Source organism: Condylostylus longicornis, unplaced genomic scaffold (assembly GCF_029603195.1).
Source record: "Condylostylus longicornis isolate FDR11 unplaced genomic scaffold, ASM2960319v2 ptg000040l, whole genome shotgun sequence".
NCBI lineage: Eukaryota > Metazoa > Arthropoda > Insecta > Diptera > Dolichopodidae > Condylostylus > Condylostylus longicornis.
Window position 1 is genome coordinate 7,121,485 of NW_026578009.1, and position 24,497 is coordinate 7,145,981.

Below are 24,497 nucleotides of genomic sequence, written 5' to 3' on the forward strand. Positions count from 1 at the left end.
CAGCTGAGAATTTTGTTTTTATTGTTTTTATTTGTAAATGTAGTAAACTGTTCACATAAATTTTGGAATCAAAAATAGAGAAATTAAATTTTTTGTTATTCTATTTCATGTTGTTCTAGAAACTGGCCTGGAATTGCACATTTATTCTCTTTATTAGCAGGAGTAAAATATAATAGAAAATAAGCGAATTTAATTTATTAATTTTTAAAATCCTAAAAGCAAAACATTATCGCATTTATCACTGTTATTAGAATTGTATATTATACATATATATATATATATGGGCACTAATAACATATTATTCATGGAATTTTCTACATAATTTTAAAAGAATAAAAAATTGTATAAATTTTTATTTAATTCGACTTTATATTTTAACTATTGCCTTTTTCCATTTTCGTTCTCTATTCTAAATAAATTCCATTTCCATTCTATACTCTTAAAATTTAATACTGCAATTCAATAAAAAATCTGTTACTATATACGCATAACACACTTTTTTTTTAAATAGTACACGGTTCACGGGTAATTGTTATACATACCAAAAAGTTTATGGTTGATAAAATTATACGAAATTATATGCGCAGTGTAATGCATATATACCACACCATGTACAATTTCTTCATCCCTCAACATTAAAATAATTCAAACTATGACATTAAGAGAGCAAAGAAAAGTAGTTTTATAATTTACTCTTTACTTATAGAAAACATATGCAATAATGTTAATTGAAGAAAAGAAACTATTGAATATAAGTAAAAATTTGTATAAAAATTAAAAACTTACTAAATCAAGGAAAAAAATATTGTAATTTTAAAATAAAAATTTGGGTACATTTAATTTAATTTTTTTACTTAATAAAGAACAAAAATAATATAAAAGAATACTAAAATGTGAACTACTGAAATAAAACGGTTAAAATGAGAGAGAGAGAGAGAGAGAGTATAAAACTAACTCGCAAATCATAATAATCCTCCTAAACTTCATGCATTTTGTTTCTTATTGGTAGTTATTGCTGAAATGAAAAACCTCAACATATTTTATGTTTAGAATTTTCATACAGCTTTTTATGTATACCTATATTATATCAAACATACATATGATTTTATTACCACCGTAGTATATTTCCTTACAAAAATGTATACTATAGTACTACATTATCATAAACCACTTAATTTTACTCTTTTTCGTAACAGAGAAAACAGAGAGAGAAAGAGAGTGCTTTTACTTCTGCACAACAACAAAAAAAAATTTCTTTTTTCTTTACTCCAATAATTTTCATGCTGAATTTAACAAATGAATGTACAAAGTTCATTCCGTAATGTTGTTTTTATTTTCTATTACAGACACTGTAAACTGTTGAGTACATATAACTGTTATCTTTTCACCTTAATATGTTATGTACATAATAAAATATTAAAAGTACCTACATTGCATATACATTTTATATTATTTTATTTTCTTCTGCACTCTCTTTCTCTTACATCTCTGTTTAAACTTCAAGTAATGTAATAATTTTTTTTTTGAGTAGTAGGAAAATTCTCTAAATGCGCACCGAAATAATATTAATGTTTGTTTGTATATCATTATATTTGCTGTTAAAGCAGTGCTATACTTCTTGGTTGGATGAGTTTTTTATTTTATTTATTTCTTATGCTTTTCTTTTCGTTTCTCTTTACATTTTTTTTTTTTTTTTTTGTATAAAATTTTTCACTTTATTTTCATATAATTTTTTATGGAATCGATATAAAATCTTTGTTACAATCATATGGAAATTCAGTTGAAAGCTCATTGCCGAATCGAAAAGATTTAAGAAAAGAAAAAATAATATAAAATAAAATATTTTAAAGGAAAATTGTTACAATAGAGAAAATTTTTTTAAATAAAGAATAAAAAATCACAGTTTTATTTTAAACCAGAAGAAAAATAAAATATAAAAAAAAAACATTTCTGTTAATTTAATTTTTAATTAATAAAATTAAAGTTTTGGAAGGAAGAAAGCAAAAAAAAAAACGAATTTTCTAACAAAAGTAATTTTAAAAAAGAAGAAAAAAATAAGTAAAAAAAATAAAAATTTTAACATTTTAAGAACTTTAAGAATTGTGTGTATGTTGCAAAAAAAAAAAAAATTATTTCAAATATTTTAAGAATATTAAAATTCGAAAAAAATCTAAGGATAATGAAAGCAAAGTTTTTGTAATAAAAAGTGCAATTAATTAGTGAGAATAAACTAAAATTAAAAATAAAATTAAAGAAATTGCATATTTTATTAAAAATTAAAATTTAATTTAAAAATTTGCAATCACATTTAAAAAAAAAAAATAAATTTAATTTTCTTTTTTCTCAAAGAAGAAATAAGGACGTTTTTTTTTTTTCATATTCCTAATTTTTGCATATTCTCTATAATATAGAAAAATTTTTCGATTCTTTATTGTTCTCTGGAATAAAACGAAAGGAAAAAAAAAGGAAAAAATGAAAGGATAATAGAGAAAACAAGGATATTAAAAAGCTTTATTTTTCTCATTTTTTTTTTCATTTTTACTTTGCTGTGTGAATGCTGTTTTTGTTTTTATAGTGAATGTTATTGTTATTGTTGATTTTATCCTGTGAAAAAATATTGATCTTTTTCTGCATCAAGTACACATTCATTTATTTTTTCATTGTATACCTACAATTGAAATATAATTTTTATTTACATAAATTTCTACATACCTGGTGGTATATAGAAAATTCTTTTTATGAAAATTTTATATAACAGAATTTTATAGTGTATACTATATGCAATACAATTTAAATAATATTTAGAATTTAAATTTCGTATAAATATAGAAGAAAAAAATATGCTACTCAATTTAATTTAAAACTTTTTTGTTTCAATTTAATTTTCTGTTTTTGAAACAAGCATATATGTATAAACATCCTGAAGGATTTGTATACATTATTTTAAAGTTTTAAATTTATAATTGAATAAGGAATTATGTATTGGTGTATAATATTATATATTATGTATTTTATATAGAATATTTGAAAATTTTAGAATTATATACGATACAAAGACGAGAAAAAGTACGACACAAAACCTTATACCTAACAAGCTTGGATAAAAAATAATATTTTTTTTTAAAACAAAAAAACAAATTGTATGCATATGTGTAGAAGTAAAAAATTTAATTAAGAAAAAAAAAAAAACAAAAAAAATAATAGAGTCTGTGGTGAAGGATGCTTTATTGTAAACTGCATTTAAAGAAGCTTTTATTTTTTTATGTTTATTTTTTTTTTGCTCTACACGAAATCTCGTTATTTGCACATAGTGCGTAGTATATATACTTACATATTCTATAAACGAGATACTTATTTTATGCACTAATTATAAAGGGTATATAAAATATAAATGAATTTTATTTTATAAAGATTTCTTGTAAATTTTTAAAAATATTCTGAAAATTTGCAAAAATAAAATTTTATTTATAATATATAGAATTTTTTTTTCCGAAATTTATTTTTGCATTATATAACATAAAAATTTTAAAATATTTATATTTAATTTTGATTTTTTAATTATTAATATTCAATTAATTGCATTCGTATTGCATATTTGATTTTATTTAAAAAAAAATATTATGGGAATTAATAAAAATTTCATTAATAAAATTAATATTTTTTATATTTAATTATATATTGTAATAATTACTTTAATTTAAGAGCAATAAGTATTTATTAAATTTTTTATTCTGTTTAAAATTATAATTGAAATTTTTAATTGAATTTTCAAATATATTTTAATATGAGCTATTAGAAAAGGATATTTTTTTTTTAAATTTCACTCGGATTTTATTAAATATAATTTATGTATGAACACCTAATAATTCATTATTTCTTACTTATTAAATATTTTACTATGCTAAATACTAGCTTACTAATTGGATTTATAAATAATTGAGAAGAATCGAATTTAATATTCATAATTGTTTTTTTAAGGTCATAAAATTTATATTGAAATTTTACTGATTTTTCTCATTATTAAACGATAAAAATTAAATGCATAAATGCTTAGTTTATGATTTCTTTTATATTTTTTATTTTAAAGATGAAATTTTACGTGATTTGCAATTAAAAATTCAATTAACGTATATTTTCTATATTTTACATAATAAAATTAAATTTTATTACATAGTCTGTGGGTAAAATTAAAATATTGATGACGGGAAAAAAAATTTAATTTTTTTTTGTGCAGCAAAATTTTATGAAAGCAATGAATTTTTTTTTTTTCCTATAATTTCAATTATTTGATATTTTGGATTTTGAGATTATAAATTTTTTCTTTTAAATTAATACGAGTATGGTATTTATTATCTTGAATTATTTTCACTTAATGGCTCATAAATTAATAAAGAAATTGAGAAAATTTGCGAGTTGTTTTTTATATAGTTAATAAATTATGAATTTACACTTGTAAATTACACATGAATTTTAACGTAATTTTAACATAATTTATAGAAAGATGTATGGTATTGCATGTATATGGGAAACAATGAGAGCTGCTTCTTTTCTGAACTTCATGTTATAAGAATCGTAATATGTGATTTTGTTCTATTTTATTATATTAATTTTTTTTATAATCTGAAACGACAATAGTCAATAATTTTTTAAAAAATAATTGCCATTTTCAATTATTTAATATAATACAAAAAAATTTTATATTAAAAATATTCTATAAATTAAAGAAATATTTTCATTTTCACTTATTATTTTAAAATTTTCATTTGCGAATCAAATTATATAACATTGTTAATGAAAATATTTAGAAATTGTTAATGCAATATTTTGATATTTTACTAGATCACAATATTTTTTAATATATTCGGAATAATACTCGTATGTCGTCCTTTTTTAACTCACTTAATTTATATAAAAATGAAAATTCATTTTCTATATTCCATATACAAAAATTTTGATTTTCTAAAAGAAACAAGTAAATAAAATAATATTACTCATATGTCTGTCTAGTCTATTATTAAATATCTGCATAGGAATAAAGAAATTTTGAGACGTCACAAATTGACAACCAAATCAAATTTTCTTTGAATATTTCGATGTTATAAATACCATTCTGATAAGTTGTGGGTATCTACTATTACTAGGTCATATAAAAAAAATTTAATTTTATTTTATTATAGCCAATACTTCTTATTTAAATGAAAAATGTTAAAGGACACAGGTTAAAAAAATGTTAACGTATAATTTACGTTAAGAACAAAATTGTTTTAACTCAAAAATCAATCGATTTCAAGGAAGCTGAAAAAAAAAACGTGGAATAATAAAATGGGTTGAAATATTTTTGAACAATTTTTTTTCTATACAAATAATAGAATTAATAGAAAACTGAAAAAATAGCATATTTTGAGTTAATAGAATTTTTTTTGTATTAAGAGCGGAAAATCAATATGCTATTATTGTTAGTTAAAAATAGTACGTTTAGAGCACATAAATATTTGAGGTATACTAAAATTAATAAATAATTAAAAAAATTACTGTTTTTTTTTTTAAATTTTAAAACACTGACATACATTGTCAAACTGTATGTATGTACATATTTTATCTTTATATATATATCTACATTAAATATTAAAAATCTTATTTATATTTAAATATTCTCTCTTCCTTCCTCTCTCATCCTGTATACCATGACATTACAATACATATACATACATGCATAATTTATAATACGTAAAACTGTATTGATTGTCATCAACTTACCGTTATATAAAAATATTATTTAAGTTTATTATACGACATTAATAATTTTTACGGTATATATATATATATATTAAATGATATTTACGATGTTATATCAAAAAAAAAAATATATTGATTAAAATTACCCTACCTTTATTTTTTTACCTTTCATACTTTTTTTTTTGGAATTTTTTTTTTTAATTTATTTTTTTCTATAGAATTTCTAAAATGTGTGCATTTTGCCTTTGGATATATTTTTTTTTATGTACCTATACCTATATTTACCTTGAGTATAAATGTATACTTGTAAAATGGTAAAAAAAGGATGCTAAAAAATTAAACACAATCCTTTTCACAATCCTTTTACCATTCTTGTTTTTTTTTATTTTCTTTTTAATTTTTAATTTTATACCCTTTCCTTTTTTTCTTATTTATTCACGTGTATAATTATGCTTTAAAATTAAAATGATGCTATGTTTCAGAATAATGAAGCGGGTGGGGAGATGAGATACAGGCAGTTGAGGGTTAACTATATTTAGAGAGTGGCATTGTTTGAATATAAATGTATGTATATAAAATGTCAAACGCACACACATATTATATTTTCATTAAATTCATTTTTTTGAATTAAATAGAGCATTTTATTTAATATTTTTAATTAAAAAAAAAAAAAGGAAAATGGTAGTTAAAAAAATTTATTTTACATTTATTTTTTCAACATTTTTAAATAATTTTAATATTTTAGTTAACAATTTTATTGTATGAAATATGTATATATATATATAAAATGCACATTTTCGGTATACAATTGAATGACAATGTACAATAAATTTTAAGTAATGCCCTAAGAATGCTTTTCCTCTTATTATCTTTTATATTGTAGAACAAAACGTGAGCCGGCATTTTTTACAGTGCAAATTTTACTCTATATATGTTATACGAATATTACGTGCCTATACACGAGTATTATATATAGATAATATTCCTTGCTTTGTTATGTTATGTAAATACTGTTATACAATGATTTGTTTTGGCGCATATATTAAAAAAGCTTTTCGCTTTTTCAAATGGAAATTTTTTTTATTCCTATAATATAATATTGTTATACAATATAATTTTGTGCAGGTACCTTTTTATATATACAATTTTGCATAACTACATTTAATGTATCCTGGATATGTTCCTTAATGTTATATATATATGTGTATGCATAAGCGAACATTATTTTATTTTCAAGAAAAATTTACTAGTTTCCATTAAAATAAAAACTTATTTTATGTATAATAAAATAAAGATAATAATTTAATCCTTTTATTCACATAATTTTTCATATAATACCATCAACATTGCTCTGGTACAGTTTCTCTATAATAACAAAGTCTATTCACAAGTCTCAAAATAAAATTCTTAAACTCTTTTGTAGTGTTTTTACATTTTAGGTGTTGTCATGAAGGTATTTTTCTCTTTCGAAAGAGCACTGTTATGGTACCTAATTTGTTTTATAAAATTTCATTTATTTTGTTCATGTGTAAAAGGTTATACACATAATTATTCAATGTAAATCCTTCGAGTAAATATAATTTCAGTAATACTTGTACTAATTAATTAATTGTTCAACTTTTATAATAATATTTACATAAAATAGTTGTGTGTGTATGATAGCAGAAAAAATATAATTAAAAATATTATAAATTGCGCATCTATAATAGAAAACTGTTGTAACATAAAATATGACAAAAATTGTGATGTTGGAAATTATCGAATTTTTTTTTACTTTATTTTAAAAGAGTTGAGATGATTTTGTGCGAAAAGATACGAAATAACATGTATAACAAGTTTAGAGATTTATAAATTTAATTGTATAGCTTTTTGTCTTTAAAAATAAATGTTCTCAATTTCAGGATAGGTAATGGAGCTAAAGGATATCATAAAGGGATTAAAATTTTTTAAAAACACATAATATTTATAATTTTCGCATGTTGCCATAAGGCCAAACTTTATAAATCAGAAATATTAATGTATTTAAAAATTTTAAATAATTTTCCGAAAAGCTAGAATTAAAGCCAAAATTTTTTGCTTTTTTTAATATTTCCTTCAAATTTCGAAGGTTTGTAGACTCTTAAGTTTGTATTATTCCAAACATTAAATTATTTAACCTAATTTATCGGAAATTCGTAAATGTTTTGCAGTTTTGTTCTAAGTCAACATAGACTCTTTTATTTTCACAAATTATAGAATATCTTTGTCCACCTGATTACCCACAACATTTATATAGAAATATTAAGTTACTATATCACATACATCTCTACATATTTTACTATTTTACATGAATTTCTACACATGTTACCTTGTCCGGATCGGCAACATACTGTTACTCCTTGTATTTTAATTAAATTTGGTAAAATTAAGTTAAAAAAAAACGGAAACGAAATATTTTCTACTACCTTACCAACGCCACCATTACTATTATATACCGTTATCAACCTGAAATTGAAATGTCCTAAAGCACTACTTAAAAAAATAAAAAAAAAAGGGAAGGACAAAATGAAAAATGAAAGCTTTGTTTAAAATAAAAACAAAAAATTGTTTGTATTTTTTGTTTTTTGTTTTTTTTTTTAATGAAAGAAAAATCCTTACAAGTTGTGATTGCAAAATAAAAGAAATATTTTTTTTATTTTTTTTTTCGTTACTCAATTTTCAAGGCTATATTCTGCTAATTTCAAGGATGCTAAATGTAAAAATTGCATATACATATATGTATGTGTTTGTATGTATGTTAATTGAAAATCAACATTGAAATATAAAATATTTATGTAATAATGTATATGTACATATTCCATATGTGTATATATATATATATATATATAACGTAATAAATTATTCAGAAACGAGATGAAGTACATTGAATGTTAACTTTCATCATTTCTATCATCCATTCAGTACAAATACACACACTCACATACTTCTCTATATCCATACATAGAATTGGAAGAATGAACGATTTTGAAGGTTTCTGAATTTTAAAAGGACGTTTTATTATTATTATATTTTTTTTTTTTTGTTACTGTTCAATTTTGTTACAAACTAAAAATAAATTATAATTAAAGTTACTGGGTTTCACTTTATACATAGAGTCGCAGTTTTTAGTCTCATGTCGCTGAGTTTGTGCTTTAATTTTAATCATTTATTTATATTAAATTTTTAATCAGGATTAATACAAAATTTTCGTTTCCTAATTAATTATTAAAAATTTTCTTAAATTTTTTGAGCAAAAAACAAAAAAAAAATTTTTTATAAACCGCGTTCATGAATGTTTTAGTACTTTTTTTTCATCCTTATATCTGGAATTTTTTTTTTAATTAAATTTCGGATATACAAAATACATATTTTTCATAGTAATGGAATTATTAACAAGATTGCGGTATTTAAAAATGTACAAAGTATACATTATTGTTAACTCACTTTTTTTAAGTTAATTATAATTAGACCCAAATTGGTAAGGGTTTAAAATAACAAAATTAAGAAATTTACATAGAAATATGGGTTAACGTTAATATAATCAAGTTGGATTTCTAATTGTTGGCAACTGAAATCACTTTGAAATGCTCTCAAATTGTTACATCGCGATTTAATATCAATAAAATACATTCATCTCTACTGAATTTCATCTGTACTTGTTAATTTCAATTTATTTATAAATTCAAATTAGTATCGATGTAGAAATTGCATCTCGATGAAAAATAACATTCGCCTATTTTACAATTTGTCACGTTTAAATTGAATGTTCAGAATTTTCATTAATCCCTGTGGTTTATTTAATATAAAAAGATTGCATAATTTCAGGAGTAAAATCAAAATCTTTAAATCAAAATTGAACTATGTACATAAGTATGTGAACAATTATAAAATAATGTAGATTAGGACTGTTTAGTACAACAGTATAATTACAGTAATGCCACCAAAGGAAAACAAAATAAATGGTATTAAATCTGTGGCAATTAATATAAGATTAATTATATCAATTGTTTGCTGCATATATAAATTAAGAGGATCCCCAATAGTGGTGTCATCAACAATATTGGCAACATTTTCACTTTTGAAATAATAATGCAGTTAGCAGCATTAATGAATAAATTTTTAAATTTTAAAAGATATCAGAGATTTAATGCAATCAAATTATTACAGATGGCATTGTGGCCTCTCTGAATTTTAGGTTTCTGATAAGGAATAAACAAATCTTGCAAAAAGATTAGAAATGAGCATTTCAAAACACGAATTTTAATTATCGCTTTCAAAAATAGAATTAATAAATTGACATAATCGATTATTTTTAATTTTATTGATTTTATAAATCAAAACTGTTATACAATTCGTATATATAAAAAGTGCAGTTAAAATTAGTTTTGAATACAATATTAAATTTAACATTGAATGAGAACATTTATTTTTAGAATTGATCAAATTTTTTTTTTTATTAATTTTGTAGATATTAATCAACTTTTGTTAAATTGCCGAGGATTTTTTGGTGAATCGAGCAACACTGTTTAATAAAAAAAAATATTAAATTTCATAATTGAATTTTTGAATTGAAAAACTTTTTGTTTTACGGGAAAACAATTAAAAATATGAAATTATTCTGAAAATTTAATTATAAATTTTTTTACTGTGTTTTATAGAATTTTTTTTTTTTCGTTTTAGAAATATGAAAACAATATGGCATTGTTTTTCATTTTTCATTTTTTTTTTTTTTTCATATATGAAAATTTTATATTATAAAAAACAATAGAATTTTAAAATTTAGGTGCGTATTTTTTTTTTAAATGAATTTATGATTTTTCTATAATAGAAGCTTTTCTTTCTATTTTTTTTGTACCATGCTCAAGAATGTATGTATGTATTACAGTATGTGTTACAATTATTTTTAAAATTTTTCTTTTTAAATTTTTTTTTTAAATTCCTTGTTCTTATTAAAATTTATTTTCAATGTTTCTGGTTTGTTTTTTTATTGTACGGAAGAGGTTTTTATAAAAATATAAAATTTTCTCATTGTTTATAAAATTGGGGAATTGCCAGAATTTGATATTTTTGTATCAAGATAAAACTACTAGCATGGTATCCAAAACAGAATTTCCATTTGATTTTAAATTTAAGAAAATTAAAGAATATCCTCATTCTCTTATTGGTTCTTTAAAGATTTCAGTACTTTAAAGAATACTAGAGGGAAGATTTCGCCTATTAAAATCTAAGGAAACTTGGTTAATAAAATAAGAAAAGGAAAAATTTTTGCTGTAAAAATTAAAATTTCCAGGCTTTTTAATGAAATGAATCATGGGACAAAAAAAATTTGTCCCCAGTTGTTTAATACATTTTTAACACATGTTGTAAAAATCATCGAGAGACAAAAATTAACGGACCCAAACTGTCGTCAGACCTGTTAATAATGGGATTAACCTATAAATAGGTTGGGTTAAAAACTGGAAATGCACCTGAATAATCATAAACTCCTAAAACTAATCAAACTGACTATAATCATAAGTTTTACTCTATCGTGTTTCTTTGTCTATATTGCGTGAACGAAGGCACGGAAGTGCTGTCTCAGAGAGGCACGAATATATGAAACAAAATCAAATTTTGGTATTCTTTATTTTTGTTGGCATATTTACACTATCCCTCATTTTATATTTTAATTAAAAATCGATTTCATATCCTCTTTATCTTGTAATTTCTTCACAAAAAATATTTTATATATTTTGGTACTGTTCTACAATAGCATAGAATTTTAACCGCAAAATTCAATAAATTATCAATAATTTAATCGTGACACAACTTACAATTATAACCACAAAAGCAAAATTTTATATATACAATTAAAAATTTATAACAATACACTATTAAAAAAATTATTATTTAATTCATTTAATTCATTTAGAACCAAAAAAATTTGTTCTAATTTATTATTGAATTCTGAGGAACATGACAGTTCAATATTAATCTTGGAAACAGATTTTACATATACCTATACAAATTTTCAAATAAAATCAAATAATACACGTGTGATTTTTAACAAAATAAATTTCATTCTATTAAATTTAAAATAAAATATTTTTTTGGGGTTTTAATAAAGAAAGACTTGTGTCTCAAGTATAATTTAAAGTCAATATTTTGATCTATAATAATTCAGAAAAAATATTTGATTTTGTAAATGTGTTCGATAAATTTTCGGTAATTATTTAAGGTACATGTATTTAGTCTTCCAATTAATTTGTAAAAGAAAATTAATTTTTTAAAAGAAATTCTAGCCTCATATAGTTTTCCTACAATATACGATAGTTCCACAAAATAGACTGGGAATACACTAATTATACCAGAATAAAATGTTAAAAATTATAATATGAAATAAAATTAAGAGCTACAAAATCTGATTCAGGCATTATTTTTTGCTTCGCAACCGTTGATTTGACATTTATAATTACAAAATTTTTGACTATTTTGTAAGAATTATGTGTTATACAAATTTGAAATATATTATAACAATTTTAGCACAATAACATTTATATGTACAAACAAATTTTTTCATATACGAATGTCTGTCTAACTGCTTCTTAATTCAACATTGTCAATAATATTAAATTTTTCTCTCTGTGTATTTGTTTGATTTTATTTGCATTTTCAATTTTCTTTTCCTAATTATAATGGTCAATTTTATTAGTTTTTTTTTTGCTCATTTTATTCTTCGAAATCTGTTTAGTTATGCACTTTTATAATTTAAATAAAAAAATTTAAATAAATAAGAATATTTTTTTTCTTTTGATGCTCATGTTGTTTCGATTATATACGAGTGAGTGTGTGTGTATATGTGTGAAATATATGTGATCCTTGAACTTCAATTTTAAATAAATAAAGTGTAAATAAACAAAAAATAAATAATTTTTCTCTTTTATGCATGATTTTATTTTTTTAATGACCATCATAATGCAGAAACTCTTACTATTTGACTTTTCATGTATAAATAAAAATGGCACTTTTATTATAATTAAAATTTATTACAATAATTAAATACACACATATGCATACACATTAGTGTATATAAATGCGCATTCATGCTTGAATGCGTGTGTATGTTTTCGTCTATGTCCTTTGGTATTTAAATGTGATTTGCAAATGTAGGATTTTATTATTTTTTTTTTTGCAATATACACAAATTATTAAAAATGAATTCAAAATAATTTTTGAATATAAGATGAAAAACCATCACGTGTGGAAAAGAAAAAAAAAACAGAATCAAAAGGATTAAAAGTGATAATTGTTTAAATATGAAAATTTTATAATTTCAATTCGATTATGAGGTTCCAAATTAAGATTTTAAATTAGTATGTAGGTGGTGTAATCATAATGAAGTTACTTTGAGAGTGCAATAATATTCATGTACATCTTTAAAATTTAAACGAGGAATTAGAAAATTAATGAGAACGTTATTATAATATAGGAATCGTGTCCATTTTATTGAAGGCTAAATTAAAAAAAAAAATAAATATCTGGTTGTTGTCCACACTTCAGTTAAGTCTGAATTTTAACTTTTAATTATAATTAATAAAGATCTTAACTAATTTGAGGAAATTCAATTGAAATTTTTATAATTCAAAAGTTTTTTATAGGCACAGCTTTCATTAAAATTTTTGAATTTTGATTTTTCATATAGCACAACAGTGTATGAGGATAAAAAATATCTATTACTGTCAATAGAAATGTGGTTATATTAGAAGTACGCCAGACTGTTATAACCATCTCATATTCTTTCGGGAATTTGTAATTCAGAAAATTTATGTTATACAGACAACACTCTTCCATCAATTTTAATCTTTTTTCAAAAATATGGCTAAAATAGAATTTTAAAATGAATAATAATTCTTCCCTTAAATTTCAAATTAAAAAAAATTGCCTTCAGAAATGTGCATTTTGATTATCGCAGTATGAATTTTTTTTCAGTGAACATTAATGTTAATGGTAGCATAGTGATTTTCACAAAATTCAAGTTGATTTGTAGTTAATCAGTTCCCCGTTAATCTCATTTCTTTGGAATATATTTTAAATAATTCTCTGAAAATAATTTAACTAATTTAATTTGAGTAAAAGCTGGGCATTAAATTTGAATCTAAACAATTATCACTTTTAATCTCTCAATTTAGAATATGAAAACATTTTCATTATCAATTCCGTCATTTTCTTTTTGTATTCACAGAATATCATTTAACATATTCTACAAAATATCTATATATAGGATACCAAAAAGTTTCGGGAATATTTCCAGATTATATCAAATTGTGTGTACAGTTGAAATATAGTCTTTTTCTTACGCTTCTTGTCGGAATATTTTTTCACAATTTTTTTGTGTGAAATTTAAAGGAAATTTGGAATAAAAATAAAAATAATCCTTTTTAATTTTTGTTTGAAAATTTTTGAAAAAGAAAATTTTCTTAAATAAAAAATAAAAAAAAAAAAAAGCAAAAAGAACAAAAAGTGCAAAAATAAAATCAAAAAAAGTTTATAAAAACCAAGAAAGGAAGTAAAAAGGCAACAAAATTGGAAGCAAAAAGATGGCAACTTATGCAGCATTTAAGCATGTAGAACTCTACAATGTTGGAAAAACAAAAAAGAGGTAAGAAAATATAATCAAAAAAAAAAAATGCTTGGTAATGGTCAACACATAGCCGATCGCTAAATGTGTTCACTAGTTTAGAGGAAGATCTACCCAAGATTTTTTCGAATAGTAAGAAAACTATATGTCTGGTTTATTTATAATTCCCTACCATTCAGGAATGGTTCTGTGTAAGACTCGATATATGAAATTTTATGCCATCCCTTAACCTTCCTTATTTTATGCAATGCAGTTGGTGAAAAAGAAACAAAAAATACTGAAAAAGTTCGGTAGAAAAATAGCTGCAAACTATTCCAAAACATATAAAACATTTTTACATTAAGGATAATAAGGATAATCAATCATATTTCTTTTGTATTTTTTTTTTTTGTTCATTTATTCTCATTTTCTTCTTATTCTTTTTTTCTTCACTTATTTTCTTCTTTTATTACAATTTAATTTTATTTGTACACCATAGAGAAGGTTTGTTTTTTTTTTTTTGCGTTATGAAAAGAAAATCTCAAGGATTTTGTGAATAAATCAATTTCAATTTGCTTTATTCTTCTTCTCATTCCAATATGGTGAAATTCTATATAGTAAGACAAACAATACAACATTGTGTAACAAATCACTTTTTAAATTTAATAACATTATAGCAGTAATGAGCAAAACAGGGAATAGAAGCCGCTAAAAGCAGGCAAAATTTTAATTTTGCCAATTTGTGAAAAATATTAAACTAAATATGAGTAAAAAAATATATATACACGCTCTAAATAGGATATTTTTTTTGATTATATTATAAGAGGATTTGATATTTTAATGTCTTATTAGAAATTTATTATTTTAATTCTTAAAATTTGACTGAAACTAAAAAGAATGATTTTTAATGAAATTATAGAAGATTTTTTTTCAAGATTAATTCTTGAGGCAAAAAATTTATGTTCTTAGAAGCTAATTATTTGTAATTGAAAACGCAAGTTAAAATTAATAGGGAAACTAAATATGCCCAATTAAAAATATGAAATGAGGAAAATTTCTCTTGTTTTCTACGTCTTGAAAATACTTAATTTAATTCGAAAATAGTTAGTTTTAAAGATAAAATGTGTCATCTACATATGTCTTTAAATTTAAAAATTAAAAATATTTTTCCGAAATTTTTGAATACCTGGTCTTTTATTATGTAATTCGATTTTCGTAAAACGATTTTCGTATTTGCAGAAATAATATGGTGGCACCAATCAATTTGTATTGTACTACCATTCCATTTCTGCAAATAAGAAAATCTCTCTCGAAAATCGAAATACATAATTAGGGCCCTGCTGATGTAAAATTGGAACCGAATTATATTAGCTTGCTCATTTACAGTAATATTTTTCAATAAGTGTCATCTAGATCTTATAATTTTAAATAGTCTTTAATTTATTCTATGGTCTATACATTATTAATTCTCATTACAAGCAATTCATGCATTTCTTAAAAAATTGTATTTGGTCCTTTACTCATTCACATAAATCATATGTGTTAGTTAAAGCAGAATTAAATAAGTAAGAATTTTTAAAAATTTTATCTATATTTTCTGTTTGCTTTTTCGGCTTCTTAATTTTTAAGAAATATAGAAAAACCATTGTTGTCACATATATCGAATTTCAAAAAAATAAAATTGTTATTTAATTTTATTCTATATTTCAATTTATTTCCCATATTATTTAATACTCGTAATCTATATGTATGCCTATAGTATACTGAAATTATATAAGTAAAATTTAGATAACAGTTTATAATAACTTTATATGTGTGTTTTGCATAGATAGAATACACAAAATATTATTATTTCCCTTGACATGAAGAGAAAATTGATTTAACAAAATAATTTTTATTCTATATAGGCAAAAAAAAAACAAAAAGACAAAATAATAATAAATAAAAAAAAAGTAGGAGTAAAAATACAAAAAGTAAAAATATTTTTTTTTAAATATGTTTTTATGGCTGGAATATTCTTCAATGCACCACATATCCTTATAATAAATGTATATGAATACATACATATATATTTATGTATATGGAAGTATGCTAATAAAATATTTTTGTATAAAATTTTGGGAGGATCTCCTCTATGGGAAAAAAATATATTGCTTACTTTTTTTCGGTTCAATATCGTATTTTACTATTTTCCCGAGAAAATTTCCTTAAAATATTGCAATGCACAAAAAATCTTAAAAAATCTTGATATACTAAATTACTGGATAATTTATAAAATCCTCAAATCATAATTATTATTTACATATACACACAATTATTATTCACTAATTGATAGTGCCAGTTGTCGTCATATTACATACATATACATAAGTAAAGGTGATTGTCGCGAGTTTTCACTTAAAATGGCAATATTAGTCACTTTAAAATGACAATCCAAAACTGTAATATTTTTGAATTCACAGCCGGTAATGAGAAACATAATTTATAATTTGAATTACAAATGTAGGAAAATTTAAAATTTTTTACTTTTTGTTGCTTTTTGCGGTAACAAACCAAAGAGCAAAAGAACTAAAACGGTTTATTAAAACGCCCAATATCAAATACAATTTTAATTGCTCAATAAATAAAATTGACATTAGAATCGGCATTCAAATATTGTTTGGCATTTTCGTGGCTTACATGTAAATATTTGAATTTTTTACTTTTAAATTTCATGTTATTTTAAAGTCTGACTGGCTAATTAAAGAAAATTAGTCAGTCAAGAATTTTTGTTTAACTGTAACAAGTCAACAAAGTATGTGAAATAATCGAGAAATTCACGTAACGTTGTTTCTTAGTCTTTCATTATTTTTCTGTTTTCTTGCTTTTTATGACTCTCCTATTTAAATAAGAAACCGAATATTTTTTTATATACTGTATTTTTGTGACTCAAGGATTCTTATAAAAATATAGAAAATTTTTTTTAGAATACAAAAACGCGCTAACATTTGTTTAGTAACCATCATTGTTGACTTATTTTTTTTATTTTTCGGTTCATTGGTGTGTAGGTATTTTGATATTTGTTTAAATAGTTGATATTTTTTGGTTAAAAGAAAATGGTAACTGGTACCAAATTGTTTTTTTTTTTTGCATTTATTTTTTTATTGTTTTGTTTTCAGTAAAAATATTTGCGATTCTTTTAAATTTGTACTGATTTTAATAATTTTTTCCATATTTTTTTATTTAATGTGATTTTAGTTTTTATTAAATATTTTAGTCTAGAATTAAATATTAGATATTTAAGTCTACAATGTTAGATTTCTTCCTGCAAGCACAAATATCTTAATATTTTGTTAGCAAATTTTGAATTTATTTTCATCCTAATTTTAATTAAAGAATTCACCATATCTTTAAATTACAGAATAATTGTGAATTCCGTTTCGTAGGCGTAAAATTAAAAAATTAAAAATCAAACACATACATTCTCTCTTTTCAAAAAAAAATATGCAACTTATTAGCTCATACTCTCATTTTCATTCACTTATTTACGCATAAAGCAACTTACTGAACAGTACAAAATATTTCTGTTTAATACTGTAACGAAAATGTGTGTTATTATCGTATAAATGTAACACTGTAATCTATAATGAAGTAATTGAATTTGTATTACGGGTATTTATTAAATATCAAATTACTGAAAGAAATATTGCAGAATAGAAGAAAAAGAGAAACTGAAGAGAGACTTTGTATTTGTATCGATTTTACTGTGTCAACAGCAATTCTCAATATTTTAAAAATTTTGTGTTACAATTGTGATTTATAAAGTATAAACATTAAATTCACTGTCCCTTACTACCACTATGAATGAATAAACTTCGCTCTTCTCTTGTATTTTTACTTTATTGTCAATATAAGTTATGAAGTTTTAAAAATTTATGCAATTTATATATTATATGTCATTCTCATTCTGATTTAAATAGAAAATGTAAAATAAAATATTGAAAATTAATACATTTTAATATTTTATAAAAGCAACAACAATAGTAATGTAATTTAATAAAATGAATAAGGCATAGAGAACTAGATTACATTAATTTTATTGAAGTAGATCAAAATAAGATCAAAAACAAAAATAATTTTAATAAATCAATATAAAAGTTTGCATGAATAAATTTTTAGAATGTTATTCCAATTGAATAGAATTCCAAAATTATGATATTTTAGGAAAAAAAAAACATTAATGTATTTGAAATTTATTAACCATTGCCTATTTATAGGCGAAAAACATTATTCTTTTATGAATTCTGTTCTCATGACATTATTCTATTTTTCTTTCTTTTAATATAATGAAAATCGATATGAAAAATAAAAAATCACAAAAAAATTAACCTATATTTTAATATTAGCAAAATTTGTAGAAATTACAAAAAAACAATGGTCTCAAAAATTTAAAAAGTTTGTAAATTTTATATGCCTGGACGTTATACGTGGATGATTTTTAAAATTGCATGTATACATTGTACAATTCATTCAATTTTAGAATTATTCAAAACATATTGAAATTTTATAACATAGAAAATCTCTACAAGTGAGAGGATATAATTACTCTAAAAAATATTTGAGAATTTTTGAAATTCTTGCATTTCCCGTTTCAAAATCTGTTAATATTCAGTAAAATCAATTCATATAACATTAACATTATCTTGCCTAAAATTTTGAATATAAATTAAATTTTAAAATTAAACTACAAAAAAAAAAAACTAATTACAATTCAGAATTCAATTTAATTAGTGATAACACTTAAAACTTTTATTTCAATAAATAATTAAGTAATACAGTAATTTTCTTGTTAGCGTGCATCCTATAGCCAGAAAATTTTATTTAAAATATAAATTAATTTTTTATGAATAAATCAAAATTTAACAATTTTATTAATTCTAAATTTTATATTTTTCTTTTCTAGGTAAGTTTCTTCAACATTTATAAAAGCTTTGCGCCACTTTTCTTTTGAAATCAAAATCGTTTTAATCTGGTAAGAAATTATTAATTATTAATTGCGTTAATTAATTACACTAAGAAACTGTAATTTAATAAAATTTGTGAATTTTTATAAAACTTTTGGTATCTACATCAAAAAACAACTACAGTTCCTATTTACTACTTTAATTTTCGAAATTGCGAGATATTTCGAAATTCGTATACATATAAATTTTGTTTGCAATCGTAGAAAAATAATTGTCCGACCGAATCGATTTATAATTTTCGGCTTCTGTTTTAATATTATTTTGTTGAAAGGCTACTGCGAACCGACACAAATGTAATTTTTAATTGTAAACTTTAATGTTTTCGATAAGCAAAAAATATTAAGAGCGCCATCTATTGTTAAAATCATATGGAAATCCAATAGTACTCAAATTTTTCATTATTCTTCACATTCATTCCTTAAAAATTGTTCTATACTCTATACAGAAATACGCAATTACCTTTTACCCTATACTCAAATATTAAATAAAAATTCGTGTCATACAAAATTCATTTCTTTATTTTCATTATTTTAGTGAAAAATTTTTTTGAATACTACAAGGACGTTAATAAAATCCAATTTAAAGCTTTCTTTTAATTCCAAAAGAAAAACGAAATAGTTACAATATAACTTAAAGTATATGCAAATATCTTAAAATAATTTCGAATAAAATTTTGGTATTAAAATAAAGAAAATGGAGTTTTTGTTTTTTTGCTACAAAGACCAAATGACACAATTTTAGTTTTTTTTTTTTTGGCAAGGAAGAGTTATAATTTTTTTTTTGCTTTTCATTTTATTAAAAATGTTTTGCAAAAATACAGAGAAGAAAAAACAAATCCTTTCTCCTAAAAAATATAACAACAATTTTGTTATCGTAACTTTCTAATTAAAGTGTAAATTAAAGTTAATTTATCATTAGTCCTCTTTTCAATATACAAAAGGTTTCCTTATATAGAATAAAACTACACTCACTCTTATACATTCATATAACAGTAAAATCCTTATATATTTTATATTATAAATATTAAATATAAACAGCTACTGTTATACTTTCGTCATAGTATTATAAGCATGCAAGTAAAAAAGGATTTACTATTACAACAACAACAACAACAAAATATGAAGAAAACTTGGCACGAGTTTACTTTTTAGATTACGAATAGAAGAATCACGAAAAAGAAAAAAGAAATTCATAACGTGTAAAGTATAAAATAGAAAAGTTTGAAAAGCCGGCTAATGCCCTTTTAAGTTGTATTGCAAAAAAAAAATAAAAAAAAAATAAATGGAAAGAAAACAGAGAAGCACACAATTTTTCCCATTTCCATTCTTATTTTTCTTTTTTCTATTTTATTCTATAAAAAAAAAAAAAACAAACACTTTTTTTTAACAAGTCATATCATATGGACGGAAGAAAAAAACCAAAGAATAAGAATGTGTATAAAAGAATTAAAGAGTAAAAGTCTACCCGATTATTGTTATACGGTTTTCTATATATACATATATATCGTGTAATAGCATGTAAATATCTATACATACACAGTAACTTTGCCACCATTATAATTTATTTCCGAGTAAATTTTTACAATGACGATAATGATAATGACGATGAGGTTTTTTATTTAACAGTACACTTACTCTATATGTGTATGTATATGGTTAAAACATGTATATATTAATCGATATATTTATATTATATTAGAATGATATTATAAATGAAATAAAATTAAATTGTTTTGAATCACTGAAAATATTTTTTTTGCAATATATAAACTACATATATAACGTGTACTGTTATATAGAATTAATTTAGAATTGAAATGATATAGTATATCGTTTTATGTAAGATTGTTTAAGTTAACTATTGTAAATTTCATTAACCCATTAACGTCCCATTTCAATGATTCAATTAATTATGTATAAAATTTAATTAATATATTTACGAACCAAAATTTATAATATCAGAATCGGGCACGTTCACGGGAACTAAATAGGAAGACATATTGCATCGTGGATAGCAAACGATTAACAAGGTTTATAGCCTAAATTTTTACATTTTAATATTTTCAATATCCAACTCTTGATTATCTTGTGTCATTTACAATTAGTATTAATGTTATCACAAATATTCGACAAAAATTTCGAATTTGATAAAGCTGATCAAAATTTTCATTCATTTTAGAACAAAAAATAAGACTAGACTGTAGGAAATTATAATAACCAGCTTGAAATTTTCGTATTACTTAACGAAATTTCTGAAAAATGAAGCATATTTCTATTACATTAACAAAGAAAGAAGTTCTCAAAATATTAAAACTGAACCGAAAAATATCTATTATTTTTTTCGTGGGTGTGTGCCAAATTGTCTATGTTTACACAGGAAGTTTATTATAACAAAAAAAAAAAAACAAAAACTTTAAGAAAAATTAAAATAAATGAAAAATTATGAAAATCAGGATATTTTTTTCTTCTATTCGGACTTCTATATATATATTTGTATATACATTCATTTATATCTTTTATATACATATTTTATATCTTCTATACACACATATACCATTATAACATTTTTTCTAGTTTTTAATTTTTACTATTTTTGTTCAATTGTTATACAAAATTTTCATATCAAAAAGTCATTGTCTGATTAAAATCAGAAAAAATGAAAAAAAAAAATTAGAATTTTTTTTATTCTTCGTTTTCTTTTTAGTAAAGAAAACAGTATAACAAAACTAACAGTATAACAAAAATAATAAAACATTGAAAAGAAATCACCCTTTCCACCATGTGTCCCACCTCTATTTAGTTTAGAATAATTACATTGCTTTTTTTTTTATATAATAAGGAAAATTTTCACTCCCTAAAACAGCTGAAAATTTTTTTTGATTTATTTTTTTTTCTCTCTCTCTTTCAAAGTAAATTTATTTTAGGAGCAAAATTAAAAGGCAAAAAAATTCTTTTTTTGTACCCTTCCGGTTTTTCATACTCTGAAAATGAAAAAAACAGTCGAATCGAAAATAATTGGAATTCAGTTTTTTTTTTGGGAAAGAAATAAAGTTGTAGCATTAGGCAATTTTCAGCATAAGATTTTGAAATTTGATTAAACATCCGTTGAATGTTTCGCAACTATGCGAGATACTCAGCTCAGTCAAAAGCTTTATGGGGGATGTTAAACTTTGCAATTCATTAATGTTTTAGTTGTCGTGATCAGAAACTGAAAATTCAGCTTATAAGTTGTAATTGCTGAATTGTACAGTTTTGTATTACTGCAATTTTTAGCGCTTGTTTTTTTTTTAAATCTGTACGATTCACACAACTATAAGATCAAATTATATTAGAAATTTGACTTTCATTTGAAAATATTTTATTGTAAAAAAAATTTCATTTTTGTTACGCATTAAAAAAATTCTTGTTATCATTGTGTTGATATCCTGAGTCTTCCTTTTTTTTTGTTTTGATTTTCGTTATACATTGACTATTTCCTGAAGAAAATTTTTTCATTCCAGTAGTACCTACGTATATACTTGTATAATTTCTTTGTTATTCAGATCAGATCATGATGGGTGGTTTATTGTGATTGATTAGCTTTTATTAAATTTTGAATAATGAATTTTTTTATTTATTCTAATATTTTAGTTTCTGTATTTTTTTTTTTTATGCTCGAAAACTTTTTCAATTTGATATTGTCTTCAAAAACGAAAAACCAAAAAAAAAAAATTATTAAAAACTTATACAAAAAAGTGATGGCATTTTCTTTTGCCTTGTGGTTTTCTTTTATTATTTTGTTAACCTACATATTTGATCGGGATTAACTTAAATTCAGTTGGTTTTGTTTTTTTTCTCTATACCAAGTTGGATTTTTCTTGAATTTGCACTTGAATGACTTTTCAAATCTCTTAATTTCTTTGCCTCTTTTTTAACTTGTGATAATAAAGTAAAAAAAAAAAACAAAAATGAAGAAGAAAAAAAAATTAAACGCGCTCCACTTTTTTAAAAATGGGGGTCTTTATTGTTTTTCTTTCTTCATTGATGGTTTTCTCATTATAAATGAACACACACATCCATATATATATGTTTTTCCCCCCCAGTTTATGCGGTATTACCTACGTATACTCGTATTATAATATTGGAATGGCATTAATATTTAGAACTTATTTACTTACTTTTTAATTCCAATTTCATTCCATTTAATTTTTTTGCTTTATCTACTTTTATTATTCATTTTAACATAACAGAAAAAGACCCCCGATACATAAAATTTTCTTATAAAAATATTTTCAATGTACTTTTTAAATGTAAAACCCATTTATAATGAAACCAAAAAGAACCTTTTTTTTTGTCTTTGGTTTTTGTTTTTTTTTTGTTTTTGATTTTTTTTTAATTCTATTGTTATTATATTTTAATTCTATGAAAAAGACAAAAAAATTAAGAAAAATGGAGCAAAAAATTTGAATTTAAATTTTGTGAAATAAAAAAGTGTTTACCAAAGTTTTTTAAAGGATGCTTTTAAATTGAAAATTTTTAAACAAATATTGGATTTGCATAATTAAATTTTGTAATCAAGAAATCAAAATTAAAAAATATTTTTGTAATCTTTTGATTTCTGAATTCCGGACCGAACTACTTTATTGAATGTCAATTTAATTCTATTTATAGTTTGACACATTATGTTATATAATAGCAGCACCGTAATCTAACAAAAATTTCTCATTATTAAAAATTTTTTTAACATAAATTTGTAATGTTAGATTTGTAATGTTACCGAGACTCTACTGTAGTAGTTCGACTAAACATTTATATATTTTTTCAAATATTTTCTTAATAATATACGAAATTTTATTTCAATTTTTATATTTTTATTTTACATGTTTATTAAATTTTAAAACTTCATTCGATTGTTCTTGTTGTTCTCAATTGAGGAGAAATATCAAGTTAGAGTTTATTCGCGCTCATTAAAATTTCTCATATTATAAATTGAGCATGTCATGTGATGTCAGTACATATGCAAGATCTTAAAGTAAATCATGTTTTTGATAAAAAAAGACAATTTAAAATTTAAAATTTTTCTCCATTCATGTGATAATACGAATTCAGTTCAGTATTCACTTGCAAATCGCAACATTACAAGATATAGGAAATACTTAACATAAT

At 22.2% G+C, this 24,497-nt stretch overlaps 1 protein-coding gene across 4 annotated transcripts in view; it reads left to right on the forward strand.

The window, feature by feature from the left end:
• The first annotated feature begins 1,796 nt into the window (after nucleotides 1-1,796).
• The window catches only part of LOC129609848 (microtubule-associated protein Jupiter), a 144,517-nt gene continuing 121,816 nt past the window's right edge, over nucleotides 1,797-24,497 (forward strand). For 2 of the 4 annotated variants that reach the window (XM_055521980.1, XM_055521983.1), the window contains exons 1-2: nucleotides 1,797-2,030; nucleotides 13,976-14,392. In XM_055521980.1, the coding sequence (XP_055377955.1) occupies nucleotides 14,331-14,392 (62 nt within the window). In that variant the 5' untranslated portion in view covers nucleotides 1,797-2,030; nucleotides 13,976-14,330. Of the gene's footprint in view, nucleotides 2,059-13,975; nucleotides 14,393-24,497 lie in introns of all 4 variants that reach the window. The other 2 variants (XM_055521981.1, XM_055521982.1) reach the window with 2 other exon arrangements.